Raw genomic sequence first — 12,758 nt, 5'->3', positions numbered from 1 at the left:
GGCGCAGATTTACAGGGCTGAGGCGCGGTGTGCTCTTGTGCAGATCTCAGATGTATTAGGGCCTGGGCGCAGATTTACAGGGCTGAGGCGCGGGGTGCTCTTGCGCAGATCTCAGATGTATTCGGGCCTGGGCGCAGATTTACAGGGCTGAGGCGCGGGGTGCTCTTGCCCAGATCTCAGATGTATTGGGGCCTGGGCGCAGATTTACAGGGCTGAGGCGCGGTGTGCTCTTGCGCAGATCTCAGATGTATTGGGGCCTGGGCGCAGATTTACCGGGCTGACGCGCGGTGTGCTCTTGCGCAGATCTCAGATGTATTGGGGCCTGGGCGCAGATTTACCGGGCTGAGGCGCGGTGTGCTCTTGCGCAGATCTCAGATGTATTAGGGCCTGGGCGCAGATTTACAGGGCTGAGGCGCGGTGTGCTCTTGCGCAGATCTCAGATGTATTAGGGCCTGGGCGCAGATTTACAGGGCTGAGGCGCGGTGTGCTCTTGCGCAGATCTCAGATGTATTAGGGCCTGGGCGCAGATTTACAGGGCTGAGGCGCGGTGTGCTCTTGCGCAGATCTCAGATGTATTAGGGCCTGGGCGCAGATTTACAGGGCTGAGGCGCGGGGTGCTCTTGCGCAGATCTCAGATGTATTAGGGCCTTGGCGCAGATTTACAGGGCTGAGGCGCGGTGTGCTCTTGCGCAGATCTCAGATGTATTGGGGCCTTGGCGCAGATTTACAGGGCTGACGCGCGGTGTGCTCTTGCGCAGATCTCAGATGTATTGGGGCCTGGGCGCAGATTTACAGGGCTGACGCGCGGTGTGCTCTTGCGCAGATCTCAGATGTATTGGGGCCTGGGCGCAGATTTACAGGGCTGACGCGCGGTGTGCTCTTGCGCAGATCTCAGATGTATTGGGGCCTGGGCGCAGATTTACAGGGCTGACGCGCGGTGTGCTCTTGTGCAGATCTCAGATGTATTAGGGCCTTGGCGCAGATTTACAGGGCTGAGGCGCGGGGTGCTCTTGCGCAGATCTCAGATGTATTAGGGCCTGGGCGCAGATTTACAGGGCTGAGGCGTGGTGTGCTCTTGTGCAGATCTCAGATGTATTGGGGCCTGGGCGCAGATTTACAGGGCTGAGGCGCGTTGTGCTCTTGCGCAGATCTCAGATGTATTGGGGCCTGGGCACAGATTTACAGGGCTGACGCGCGGTGTGCTCTTGCGCAGATCTCAGATGTATTGGGGCCTGGGCACAGATTTACAGGGCTGACGCGCGGTGTGCTCTTGCGCAGATCTCAGATGTATTAGGGCCTTGGCGCAGATTTACAGGGCTGAGGCGCGGTGTGCTCTTGTGCAGATCTCAGATGTATTAGGGCCTGGGCGCAGATTTACAGGGCTGACGCGCGGTGTGCTCTTGTGCAGATCTCAGATGTATTAGGGCCTGGGCGCAGATTTACAGGGCTGAGGCGCGGTGTGCTCTTGCGCAGATCTCAGATGTATTAGGGCCTGGGCGCAGATTTACAGGGCTGAGGCGCGGTGTGCTCTTGTGCAGATCTCAGATGTATTAGGGCCTGGGCGCAGATTTACAGGGCTGACGCGCGGTGTGCTCTTGTGCAGATCTCAGATGTATTAGGGCCTGGGCGCAGATTTACAGGGCTGAGGCGCGGTGTGCTCTTGCGCAGATCTCAGATGTATTAGGGCCTGGGCGCAGATTTACAGGGCTGACGCGCGGTGTGCTCTTGCTCAGATCTCAGATGTATTGGGGCCTGGGCACAGATTTACAGGGCTGAGGCGCGGTGTGCTCTTGCGCAGATCTCAGATGTATTAGGGCCTGGGCGCAGATTTACAGGGCTGACGTGCGGTGTGCTCTTGCGCAGATCTCAGATGTATTAGGGCCTGGGCGCAGATTTACAGGGCTGAGGCGCGGTGTGCTCTTGTGCAGATCTCAGATGTATTAGGGCCTGGGCGCAGATTTACAGGGCTGAGGCGCGGTGTGCTCTTGCGCAGATCTCAGATGTATTAGGGCCTGGGCGCAGATTTACAGGGCTGACGCGCGGTGTGCTCTTGCGCAGATCTCAGATGTATTAGGGCCTGGGCGCAGATTTACAGGGCTGAGGCGCGGTGTGCTCTTGTGCAGATCTCAGATGTATTAGGGCCTGGGCGCAGATTTACAGGGCTGAGGCGCGGTGTGCTCTTGCGCAGATCTCAGATGTATTTGGGCCTTGGCGCAGATTTACAGGGCTGAGGCGCGGTGTGCTCTTGTGCAGATCTCAGATGTATTGGGGCCTGGGCGCAGATTTACAGGGCTGAGGCGCGGTGTGCTCTTGTGCAGATCTCAGATGTATTGGGGCCTGGGCACAGATTTACAGGGCTGAGGCGCGGTGTGCTCTTGTGCAGATCTCAGATGTATTGGGGCCTGGGCGCAGATTTACAGGGCTGACGCGCGGTGTGCTCTTGTGCAGATCTCAGATGTATTGGGGCCTGGGCACAGATTTACAGGGCTGACGCGCGGTGTGCTCTTGTGCAGATCTCAGATGTATTGGGGCCTGGGCACAGATTTACAGGGCTGACGCGCGGTGTGCTCTTGTGCAGATCTCAGATGTATTAGGGCCTGGGCACAGATTTACAGGGCTGACGCGCGGTGTGCTCTTGTGCAGATCTCAGATGTATTGGGGCCTGGGCGCAGATTTACAGGGCTGACGCGCGGTGTGCTCTTGCGCAGATCTCAGATGTATTGGGGCCTGGGCGCAGATTTACAGGGCTGACGCGCGGTGTGCTCTTGCGCAGATCTCAGATGTATTGGGGCCTGGGCACAGATTTACAGGGCTGAGGCGCGGTGTGCTCTTGTGCAGATCTCAGATGTATTGGGGCCTGGGCACAGATTTACAGGGCTGAGGCGCGGTGTGCTCTTGTGCAGATCTCAGATGTATTGGGGCCTGGGTGCAGATTTACAGGGCTGAGGCGCGGTGTGCTCTTGTGCAGATCTCAGATGTATTAGGGCCTGGGCGCAGATTTACAGGGCTGAGGCGCGGTGTGCTCTTGCGCAGATCTCAGATGTATTAGGGCCTTGGCGCAGATTTACAGGGCTGACGCGCGGTGTGCTCTTGCGCAGATCTCAGATGTATTGGGGCCTGGGCACAGATTTACAGGGCTGACGCGCGGTGTGCTCTTGCGCAGATCTCAGATGTATTAGGGCCTGGGCGCAGATTTACAGGGCTGAGGCGCGGTGTGCTCTTGTGCAGATCTCAGATGTATTAGGGCCTGGGCGCAGATTTACAGGGCTGAGGCGCGGTGTGCTCTTGCGCAGATCTCAGATGTATTAGGGCCTGGGCACAGATTTACAGGGCTGACGCGCGGTGTGCTCTTGCGCAGATCTCGGATGTATTAGGGCCTGGGCGCAGATTTACAGGGCTGAGGCGCGGTGTGCTCTTGTGCAGATCTCAGATGTATTAGGGCCTGGGCACAGATTTACAGGGCTGAGGCGCGGTGTGCTCTTGCGCAGATCTCAGATGTATTGGGGCCTTGGCGCAGATTTACAGGGCTGAGGCGCGGTGTGCTCTTGCGCAGATCTCAGATGTATTGGGGCCTTGGCGCAGATTTACAGGGCTGACGCGCGGTGTGCTCTTGCGCAGATCTCAGATGTATTGGGGCCTGGGCGCAGATTTACAGGGCTGAGGCGCGGTGTGCTCTTGCGCAGATCTCAGATGTATTAGGGCCTGGGCGCAGATTTACAGGGCTGACGCGCGGTGTGCTCTTGCGCAGATCTCAGATGTATTGGGGCCTGGGCGCAGATTTACAGGGCTGAGGCGCGGTGTGCTCTTGCGCAGATCTCAGATGTATTAGGGCCTGGGCACAGATTTACAGGGCTGAGGCGCGGTGTGCTCTTGTGCAGATCTCAGATGTATTAGGGCCTTGGCGCAGATTTACAGGGCTGAGGCGCGGTGTGCTCTTGTGCAGATCTCAGATGTATTAGGGCCTGGGCACAGATTTACAGGGCTGAGGCGCGGTGTGCTCTTGCGCAGATCTCAGATGTATTAGGGCCTGGGCGCAGATTTACAGGGCTGAGGCGCGGTGTGCTCTTGCGCAGATCTCAGATGTATTAGGGCCTGGGTGCAGATTTACAGGGCTGACGCGCGGTGTGCTCTTGCGCAGATCTCAGATGTATTGGGGCCTGGGCACAGATTTACAGGGCTGAGGCGCGGTGTGCTCTTGCGCAGATCTCAGATGTATTAGGGCCTGGGCGCAGATTTACAGGGCTGACGTGCGGTGTGCTCTTGCGCAGATCTCAGATGTATTAGGGCCTGGGCGCAGATTTACAGGGCTGAGGCGCGGTGTGCTCTTGTGCAGATCTCAGATGTATTAGGGCCTGGGCGCAGATTTACAGGGCTGAGGCGCGGTGTGCTCTTGCGCAGATCTCAGATGTATTAGGGCCTGGGTGCAGATTTACAGGGCTGACGCGCGGTGTGCTCTTGCGCAGATCTCAGATGTATTAGGGCCTGGGCGCAGATTTACAGGGCTGAGGCGCGGTGTGCTCTTGTGCAGATCTCAGATGTATTAGGGCCTGGGCGCAGATTTACAGGGCTGAGGCGCGGTGTGCTCTTGCGCAGATCTCAGATGTATTAGGGCCTTGGCGCAGATTTACAGGGCTGAGGCGCGGTGTGCTCTTGTGCAGATCTCAGATGTATTGGGGCCTGGGCGCAGATTTACAGGGCTGAGGCGCGGTGTGCTCTTGTGCAGATCTCAGATGTATTGGGGCCTGGGCACAGATTTACAGGGCTGAGGCGCGGTGTGCTCTTGTGCAGATCTCAGATGTATTGGGGCCTGGGCGCAGATTTACAGGGCTGACGCGCGGTGTGCTCTTGTGCAGATCTCAGATGTATTGGGGCCTGGGCACAGATTTACAGGGCTGACGCGCGGTGTGCTCTTGTGCAGATCTCAGATGTATTGGGGCCTGGGCACAGATTTACAGGGCTGACGCGCGGTGTGCTCTTGTGCAGATCTCAGATGTATTAGGGCCTGGGCACAGATTTACAGGGCTGACGCGCGGTGTGCTCTTGTGCAGATCTCAGATGTATTGGGGCCTGGGCACAGATTTACAGGGCTGACGCGCGGTGTGCTCTTGCGCAGATCTCAGATGTATTGGGGCCTGGGCGCAGATTTACAGGGCTGAGGCGCGGTGTGCTCTTGTGCAGATCTCAGATGTATTGGGGCCTGGGCGCAGATTTACAGGGCTGAGGCGCGGTGTGCTCTTGCGCAGATCTCAGATGTATTAGGGCCTGGGCGCAGATTTACAGGGCTGAGGCGCAGTGTGCTCTTGCGCAGATCTCAGATGTATTAGGGCCTTGGCGCAGATTTACAGGGCTGACGCGCGGTGTGCTCTTGCGCAGATCTCAGATGTATTGGGGCCTGGGCACAGATTTACAGGGCTGACGCGCGGTGTGCTCTTGCGCAGATCTCAGATGTATTAGGGCCTGGGCGCAGATTTACAGGGCTGAGGCGCGGTGTGCTCTTGTGCAGATCTCAGATGTATTAGGGCCTGGGCGCAGATTTACAGGGCTGAGGCGCGGTGTGCTCTTGCGCAGATCTCAGATGTATTAGGGCCTGGGCACAGATTTACAGGGCTGACGCGCGGTGTGCTCTTGCGCAGATCTCAGATGTATTAGGGCCTGGGCGCAGATTTACAGGGCTGAGGCGCGGTGTGCTCTTGTGCAGATCTCAGATGTATTAGGGCCTGGGCACAGATTTACAGGGCTGAGGCGCGGTGTGCTCTTGCGCAGATCTCAGATGTATTGGGGCCTTGGCGCAGATTTACAGGGCTGAGGCGCGGTGTGCTCTTGCGCAGATCTCAGATGTATTGGGGCCTTGGCGCAGATTTACAGGGCTGACGCGCGGTGTGCTCTTGCGCAGATCTCAGATGTATTGGGGCCTGGGCGCAGATTTACAGGGCTGAGGCGCGGTGTGCTCTTGCGCAGATCTCAGATGTATTAGGGCCTGGGCGCAGATTTACAGGGCTGACGCGCGGTGTGCTCTTGCGCAGATCTCAGATGTATTGGGGCCTGGGCGCAGATTTACAGGGCTGAGGCGCGGTGTGCTCTTGCGCAGATCTCAGATGTATTAGGGCCTGGGCACAGATTTACAGGGCTGAGGCGCGGTGTGCTCTTGTGCAGATCTCAGATGTATTAGGGCCTTGGCGCAGATTTACAGGGCTGAGGCGCGGTGTGCTCTTGTGCAGATCTCAGATGTATTAGGGCCTGGGCACAGATTTACAGGGCTGAGGCGCGGTGTGCTCTTGCGCAGATCTCAGATGTATTAGGGCCTGGGCGCAGATTTACAGGGCTGACGCGCGGTGTGCTCTTGTGCAGATCTCAGATGTATTGGGGCCTGGGCACAGATTTACAGGGCTGACGCGCGGTGTGCTCTTGCGCAGATCTCAGATGTATTGGGGCCTGGGCGCAGATTTACAGGGCTGACGCGCGGTGTGCTCTTGCGCAGATCTCAGATGTATTGGGGCCTGGGCACAGATTTACAGGGCTGAGGCGCGGTGTGCTCTTGTGCAGATCTCAGATGTATTGGGGCCTGGGCACAGATTTACAGGGCTGAGGCGCGGTGTGCTCTTGTGCAGATCTCAGATGTATTGGGGCCTGGGCGCAGATTTACAGGGCTGAGGCGCGGTGTGCTCTTGTGCAGATCTCAGATGTATTAGGGCCTGGGCGCAGATTTACAGGGCTGAGGCGCGGTGTGCTCTTGCGCAGATCTCAGATGTATTAGGGCCTTGGCGCAGATTTACAGGGCTGAGGCGCGGTGTGCTCTTGCGCAGATCTCAGATGTATTGGGGCCTGGGCACAGATTTACAGGGCTGAGGCGCGGTGTGCTCTTGCGCAGATCTCAGATGTATTAGGGCCTTGGCGCAGATTTACAGGGCTGACGCGCGGTGTGCTCTTGCGCAGATCTCAGATGTATTGGGGCCTGGGCACAGATTTACAGGGCTGACGCGCGGTGTGCTCTTGCGCAGATCTCAGATGTATTAGGGCCTGGGCGCAGATTTACAGGGCTGAGGCGCGGTGTGCTCTTGTGCAGATCTCAGATGTATTAGGGCCTGGGCGCAGATTTACAGGGCTGAGGCGCGGTGTGCTCTTGCGCAGATCTCAGATGTATTAGGGCCTGGGCACAGATTTACAGGGCTGACGCGCGGTGTGCTCTTGCGCAGATCTCAGATGTATTAGGGCCTGGGCGCAGATTTACAGGGCTGAGGCGCGGTGTGCTCTTGTGCAGATCTCAGATGTATTAGGGCCTGGGCACAGATTTACAGGGCTGAGGCGCGGTGTGCTCTTGCGCAGATCTCAGATGTATTGGGGCCTTGGCGCAGATTTACAGGGCTGAGGCGCGGTGTGCTCTTGCGCAGATCTCAGATGTATTGGGGCCTTGGCGCAGATTTACAGGGCTGACGCGCGGTGTGCTCTTGCGCAGATCTCAGATGTATTGGGGCCTGGGCGCAGATTTACAGGGCTGAGGCGCGGTGTGCTCTTGCGCAGATCTCAGATGTATTAGGGCCTGGGCGCAGATTTACAGGGCTGACGCGCGGTGTGCTCTTGCGCAGATCTCAGATGTATTGGGGCCTGGGCGCAGATTTACAGGGCTGAGGCGCGGTGTGCTCTTGCGCAGATCTCAGATGTATTAGGGCCTGGGCACAGATTTACAGGGCTGAGGCGCGGTGTGCTCTTGTGCAGATCTCAGATGTATTAGGGCCTTGGCGCAGATTTACAGGGCTGAGGCGCGGTGTGCTCTTGTGCAGATCTCAGATGTATTAGGGCCTTGGCGCAGATTTACAGGGCTGACGCACGGCGTGCTCTTGCGCAGATCTCAGATGTATTGGGGCCTGGGCACAGATTTACAGGGCTGAGGCGCGGTGTGCTCTTGTGCAGATCTCAGATGTATTAGGGCCTGGGCGCAGATTTACAGGGCTGAGGCGCGGTGTGCTCTTGTGCAGATCTCAGATGTATTAGGGCCTGGGCGCAGATTTACAGGGCTGAGGCGCGGTGTGCTCTTGTGCAGATCTCAGATGTATTAGGGCCTGGGCGCAGATTTACAGGGCTGAGGCGCGGTGTGCTCTTGTGCAGATCTCAGATGTATTAGGGCCTGGGCGCAGATTTACAGGGCTGAGGCGCGGTGTGCTCTTGCGCAGATCTCAGATGTATTAGGGCCTTGGCGCAGATTTACAGGGCTGAGGCGCGGTGTGCTCTTGTGCAGATCTCAGATGTATTGGGGCCTGGGCGCAGATTTACAGGGCTGAGGCGCGGTGTGCTCTTGCGCAGATCTCAGATGTATTAGGGCCTTGGCGCAGATTTACAGGGCTGAGGCGCGGTGTGCTCTTGTGCAGATCTCAGATGTATTGGGGCCTGGGCGCAGATTTACAGGGCTGAGGCGCGGTGTGCTCTTGCGCAGATCTCAGATGTATTAGGGCCTTGGCGCAGATTTACAGGGCTGACGCGCGGTGTGCTCTTGCGCAGATCTCAGATGTATTAGGGCCTTGGCGCAGATTTACAGGGCTGAGGCGCGGTGTGCTCTTGCGCAGATCTCAGATGTATTGGGGCCTGGGCACAGATTTACAGGGCTGAGGCGCGGTGTGCTCTTGTGCAGATCTCAGATGTATTGGGGCCTGGGCGCAGATTTACAGGGCTGAGGCGCGGTGTGCTCTTGTGCAGATCTCAGATGTATTAGGGCCTTGGCGCAGATTTACAGGGCTGACGCGCGGTGTGCTCTTGTGCAGATCTCAGATGTATTGGGGCCTGGGCACAGATTTACAGGGCTGAGGCGCGGTGTGCTCTTGTGCAGATCTCAGATGTATTGGGGCCTGGGCGCAGATTTACAGGGCTGACGCGCGGTGTGCTCTTGTGCAGATCTCAGATGTATTAGGGCCTGGGTGCAGATTTACAGGGCTGAGGCGCCGTGTGCTCTTGTGCAGATCTCAGATGTATTAGGGCCTGGGCACAGATTTACAGGGCTGAAATCTGTAAATCTGTGCCCAGGCCCCAATACATCTGAGATCTGCACAAGAGCACACCGCGCCTCAGCCCTGTAAATCTGTGCCCAGGCCCTAATACATCTGAGATCTGCGCAAGAGCACACCGCGCGTCAGCCCTGTAAATCTGCGCCCAGGCCCCAATACATCTGAGATCTGCGCAAGAGCACACCACGCGTCAGCCCTGTAACGATTTTGTACTGATGTCATGGGGGAGGGGGGCGGGTAAATATGGAAAGTAAAAGCTTTAATAAAGAAAGTTTAAAAAAAATAAAAATAAAAAGAGGACCTTGTGTAGAAAGAACTTAGAGGGTGCTTACAGCTCGGCCTCTGCTTCCGTTCATTGGCTCTGTCTCCCTCACCTGATTGGTTCTTATTCGAGGGCGCTCCATACTCTGCCTTTCTCCTTTTGTATTTGTCCCTCCCCCTGAGCATAGCTTCTTTACCATCCTTCTGACTGACTTGTATTCTTCCACTTTTTACTTTTAGGGCACTACTTTTTTCTTTCTGTTAAACACTCCTCCAGAATGCATGTGTTTTCCAACTCTCTGCATCATGTGCTCCCCCCACCAAGCCCTCTCTCTCCTCTTTGTCCATGTTGCTCTCTCCTTCGTGTGCTGTGGTTTCTCTTGTGTGCTTCTCCCTGTTACAGACCCAGCTCGCCACATTCTCTTTATCTCTTACTCATGTGCTATGTTTCCCTTCATTTATGCACCACCTGGGTTCTTTTTTATTTTATTTACCAGAAAACCATCTGCTGTGACTCTTGTTCATGCCCCACATAATCTCTGGGGTACCCGAGGTAGGGCTATAAGGGTAGGGCCATCAGCAGGTCAGCCCTCCTTCCAACAAGCCTCAGCCCTGAAAGGCTTCTCCTGAAGGAGGCGGCCAACTGGGCAACTTAGTGCCCTCAAGCATTAGTGCCATTACACGGCTACGATGGGCCACAGGGCGGAGAGGTCACTGGCGAACCCACGCTCACCCTATATTCCTTTTTTCATCAACTGCCCCAAAGCTTGTTTGTAAAAAAGCCTCAAGCCCCGCATCTGACAGGTGAATGCCTTATTTATCAAATAATTCAACATGACCCAGGTGTAGCAGCCCAAGGCTGATGGGGTCCATGGATACCAACCTCAGAATAGCTTTCACCGAAATGGTTTAGCTTTTCACTGACTTATTGATCCTCTCAGGGTTAGCATTGCCAGTGGGATGACCTCAGACCACAATACCAGGGCGTCCGGGAGCAAAGGGCGCAGGTTAGCTTCTCTTGGCCGGAGCCATGTAGCATTTCATGACAAGTACTGGTCTCAGCTGCGACCACTATTCCAACCTCCAAAGCTGGCCTGTTCCACCTTGGGGCTGCGTGGTGGTCGGTCCAGCAGGCCCACAGTCCTGCGGTGTCGGCTTCCACGGTGCCAGGGTCCTCCTCGTTGAGTGAGATGAAGGTTCGTTGAGGTTCAAGACCCCCGGGGGGGTCTTCCTTCCATTTGATTCTGATCTTGGGTTGGCCCCGTCGCGAGGTCCTCTCGTTGGGCGGATCCAATCTCTCCAGTCTAAGGGCGCCATTGTCCTGCACGCACCTCTTCGGGGGTGGGAGTTAAGTCCATCTTGTTTGGATGTGTGTTTAGTTTCAGCATAGAGTGTCAGTACTATGGATATATGTATAGACGTAGCATATGGTATCTGTTTTATGGGGATCACTGAAATAATATCGAGGGACAAAATATCGACTTGCAAAAATATCGTGGACAAAATATCGACAGTCAAAATATCGAGTTTGTATCTACAAACAGGTAAGTACAAAAATATTGAGTACAAAATATCGTTTACAATAATATAGTTGTAAAAAATATCGACTTTATTAAAAACAGTGTTAAATTAAATTAATATTCAAATTTAATTACTAAAATATACTTAAAAATACTTAAATTAACTTATAATAATTAAATAATAAATGAAAATAATAAAAATAATTTTTTACAATCTTATTTGTTAAAACATATATATATATATAGTAACACACTATAATTAAATAAGATACTATAATATTACCGTACGATACCAGAAGTGTAAAAAAATACTATTCCCACTCCAAAGAGTGCAAGCGTAGGGAAAGCATTGGATAGCGTAGGGGTTAAAATTACTATTCCAACTCCAGTGGGTGCAACAGTGGGGAAAACTGACCCTGAACCCTAAAAATACCCCTTTACCCAAAAACCCAAAACTGACCCTGAACCCTAAAAATACCCCTTTACCCCAAAACTGAAAACTGACCCTGAACCCAAAAAATACCCCTTTACCCAAGAACTGAAAACTGACCCTGAACCCTAAAAATACCCCTTAACCCAAAAACTGAAAACTGACCCTGAACCCTAAAAATACCCCTTTACCCAAAAACTGAAAACTGACCCTGAACCCTAAAAATACCCCTTTACCCAAAAACTGAAAACTGACCCTGAACCCTAAAAATACCCCTTTACCCAAAAACTGAAAACTGACCCTGAACCCTAAAAATACCCCTTTACCCAAAAACTGAAAACTGACCCTAAACCCTAAAAATACTCCATTACCCAAAATTAATTAATATTATTTAATTACCAATTAATTATTAATTAACAATAACAATAAAGTAAATATATTAGCACATTAGCTGTCATTAATGTAATTTAATAATTAATATTATTTTTCCCAATTAATTAATTAACAATAACTAAAAATTATATATATAAATAAATTACTCTAATTAATGTAATTAACTAATTAATATTATTTATTTACCAATTAATTACTAATTAGAAATATGTACAAAATTATATTAATTAATTAACTAATTAATATCAATTAATTACCAATTAATTATTAATTACAAATATTTACAAACATATATTAATTAATTAATTATTATTAAATTACTCCCCACCCTTATCCCCTATTAACCCAACATCCCGCTCCTAAACATTAACTACAATTTATATTACTATTAATAAAAAAAAAAAATGTTAACCTTTTTTCTACATATTATCGATATTTTTTACTTTGACTATTTATGGATATTTAGTCTTGTCAATTTTTTTAAGTCGATATTTTTGTACTCGATATTTTTTTAACATTATTTTATTCGATATTTTGATCAACGATATTTTTGTACTCGATATTTTATAATTGTCGATATTTTTGACTCGATATTTTGTCCATTCGATATTTTGGAGTCGATATTTTGTCTGTGCACCGTTTTATGGATCTATGTGTAGACGCAGCACACAATGCCAGTTCTATAGAGTCGATGCAGCCCACAGTGTCAGTAGTGTGCATGTTTAGATAAAGAACACCTCGTCAGTGCCATGGATGGATGTCAAGATGCAGCGCACAAGGTCCGTACTGTGAATGTATAGATGCAGTACAAAGTGCCAGTGCTATGGATGAATGGTTAGATGCCGCACAAAGGGTCCTTATTATGGCTCAGCACAGTATATCTTGTCTTGGTCTGGGTGGATGTCGAGAAGCGAGTGGCACCTCGTGCTATAACATAAACCCTCTCATTGTAGGTGAAAGTATCCCCGTGACGAAGACTCCGCTGCCCCACATGGATGACTCGATGCCTTGGAAAACCCACAGCGCCGAAGACTACCGCAGGCACGTGCTCTTCTGTGGGACCGAAGTCATCCAGACCAAAGCCACCGGGCACAGCCAAGTGAAAGCCGTGGTGCAGAGAACAGGTGAGGTCACAGTGTCCGCCGTCCACCAATATCCTTC

General features: G+C 52.7%; 1 protein-coding gene across 1 annotated transcript in view; it reads left to right on the top strand.

Annotated features, from left to right (window-relative positions):
- LOC147668181 (putative cation-transporting ATPase 13A4) overlaps window positions 1–12,758 on the top strand; it is a 197,309-nt gene that overhangs the window by 25,020 nt on the left and 159,531 nt on the right. The window contains exon 2 of the mRNA XM_086948722.1: window positions 12,551–12,721. Coding sequence (XP_086804848.1) covers window positions 12,551–12,721 — 171 coding nt within the window. The remainder of the gene's footprint in view (window positions 1–12,550; window positions 12,722–12,758) is intronic.

This window comes from Lissotriton vulgaris, unplaced genomic scaffold (genome assembly GCF_964263255.1).
Source record: "Lissotriton vulgaris unplaced genomic scaffold, aLisVul1.2 SCAFFOLD_2870, whole genome shotgun sequence".
Classification (NCBI taxonomy): domain Eukaryota; kingdom Metazoa; phylum Chordata; class Amphibia; order Caudata; family Salamandridae; genus Lissotriton; species Lissotriton vulgaris.
This window is presented reverse-complemented; position numbering and strand designations above follow the sequence as displayed.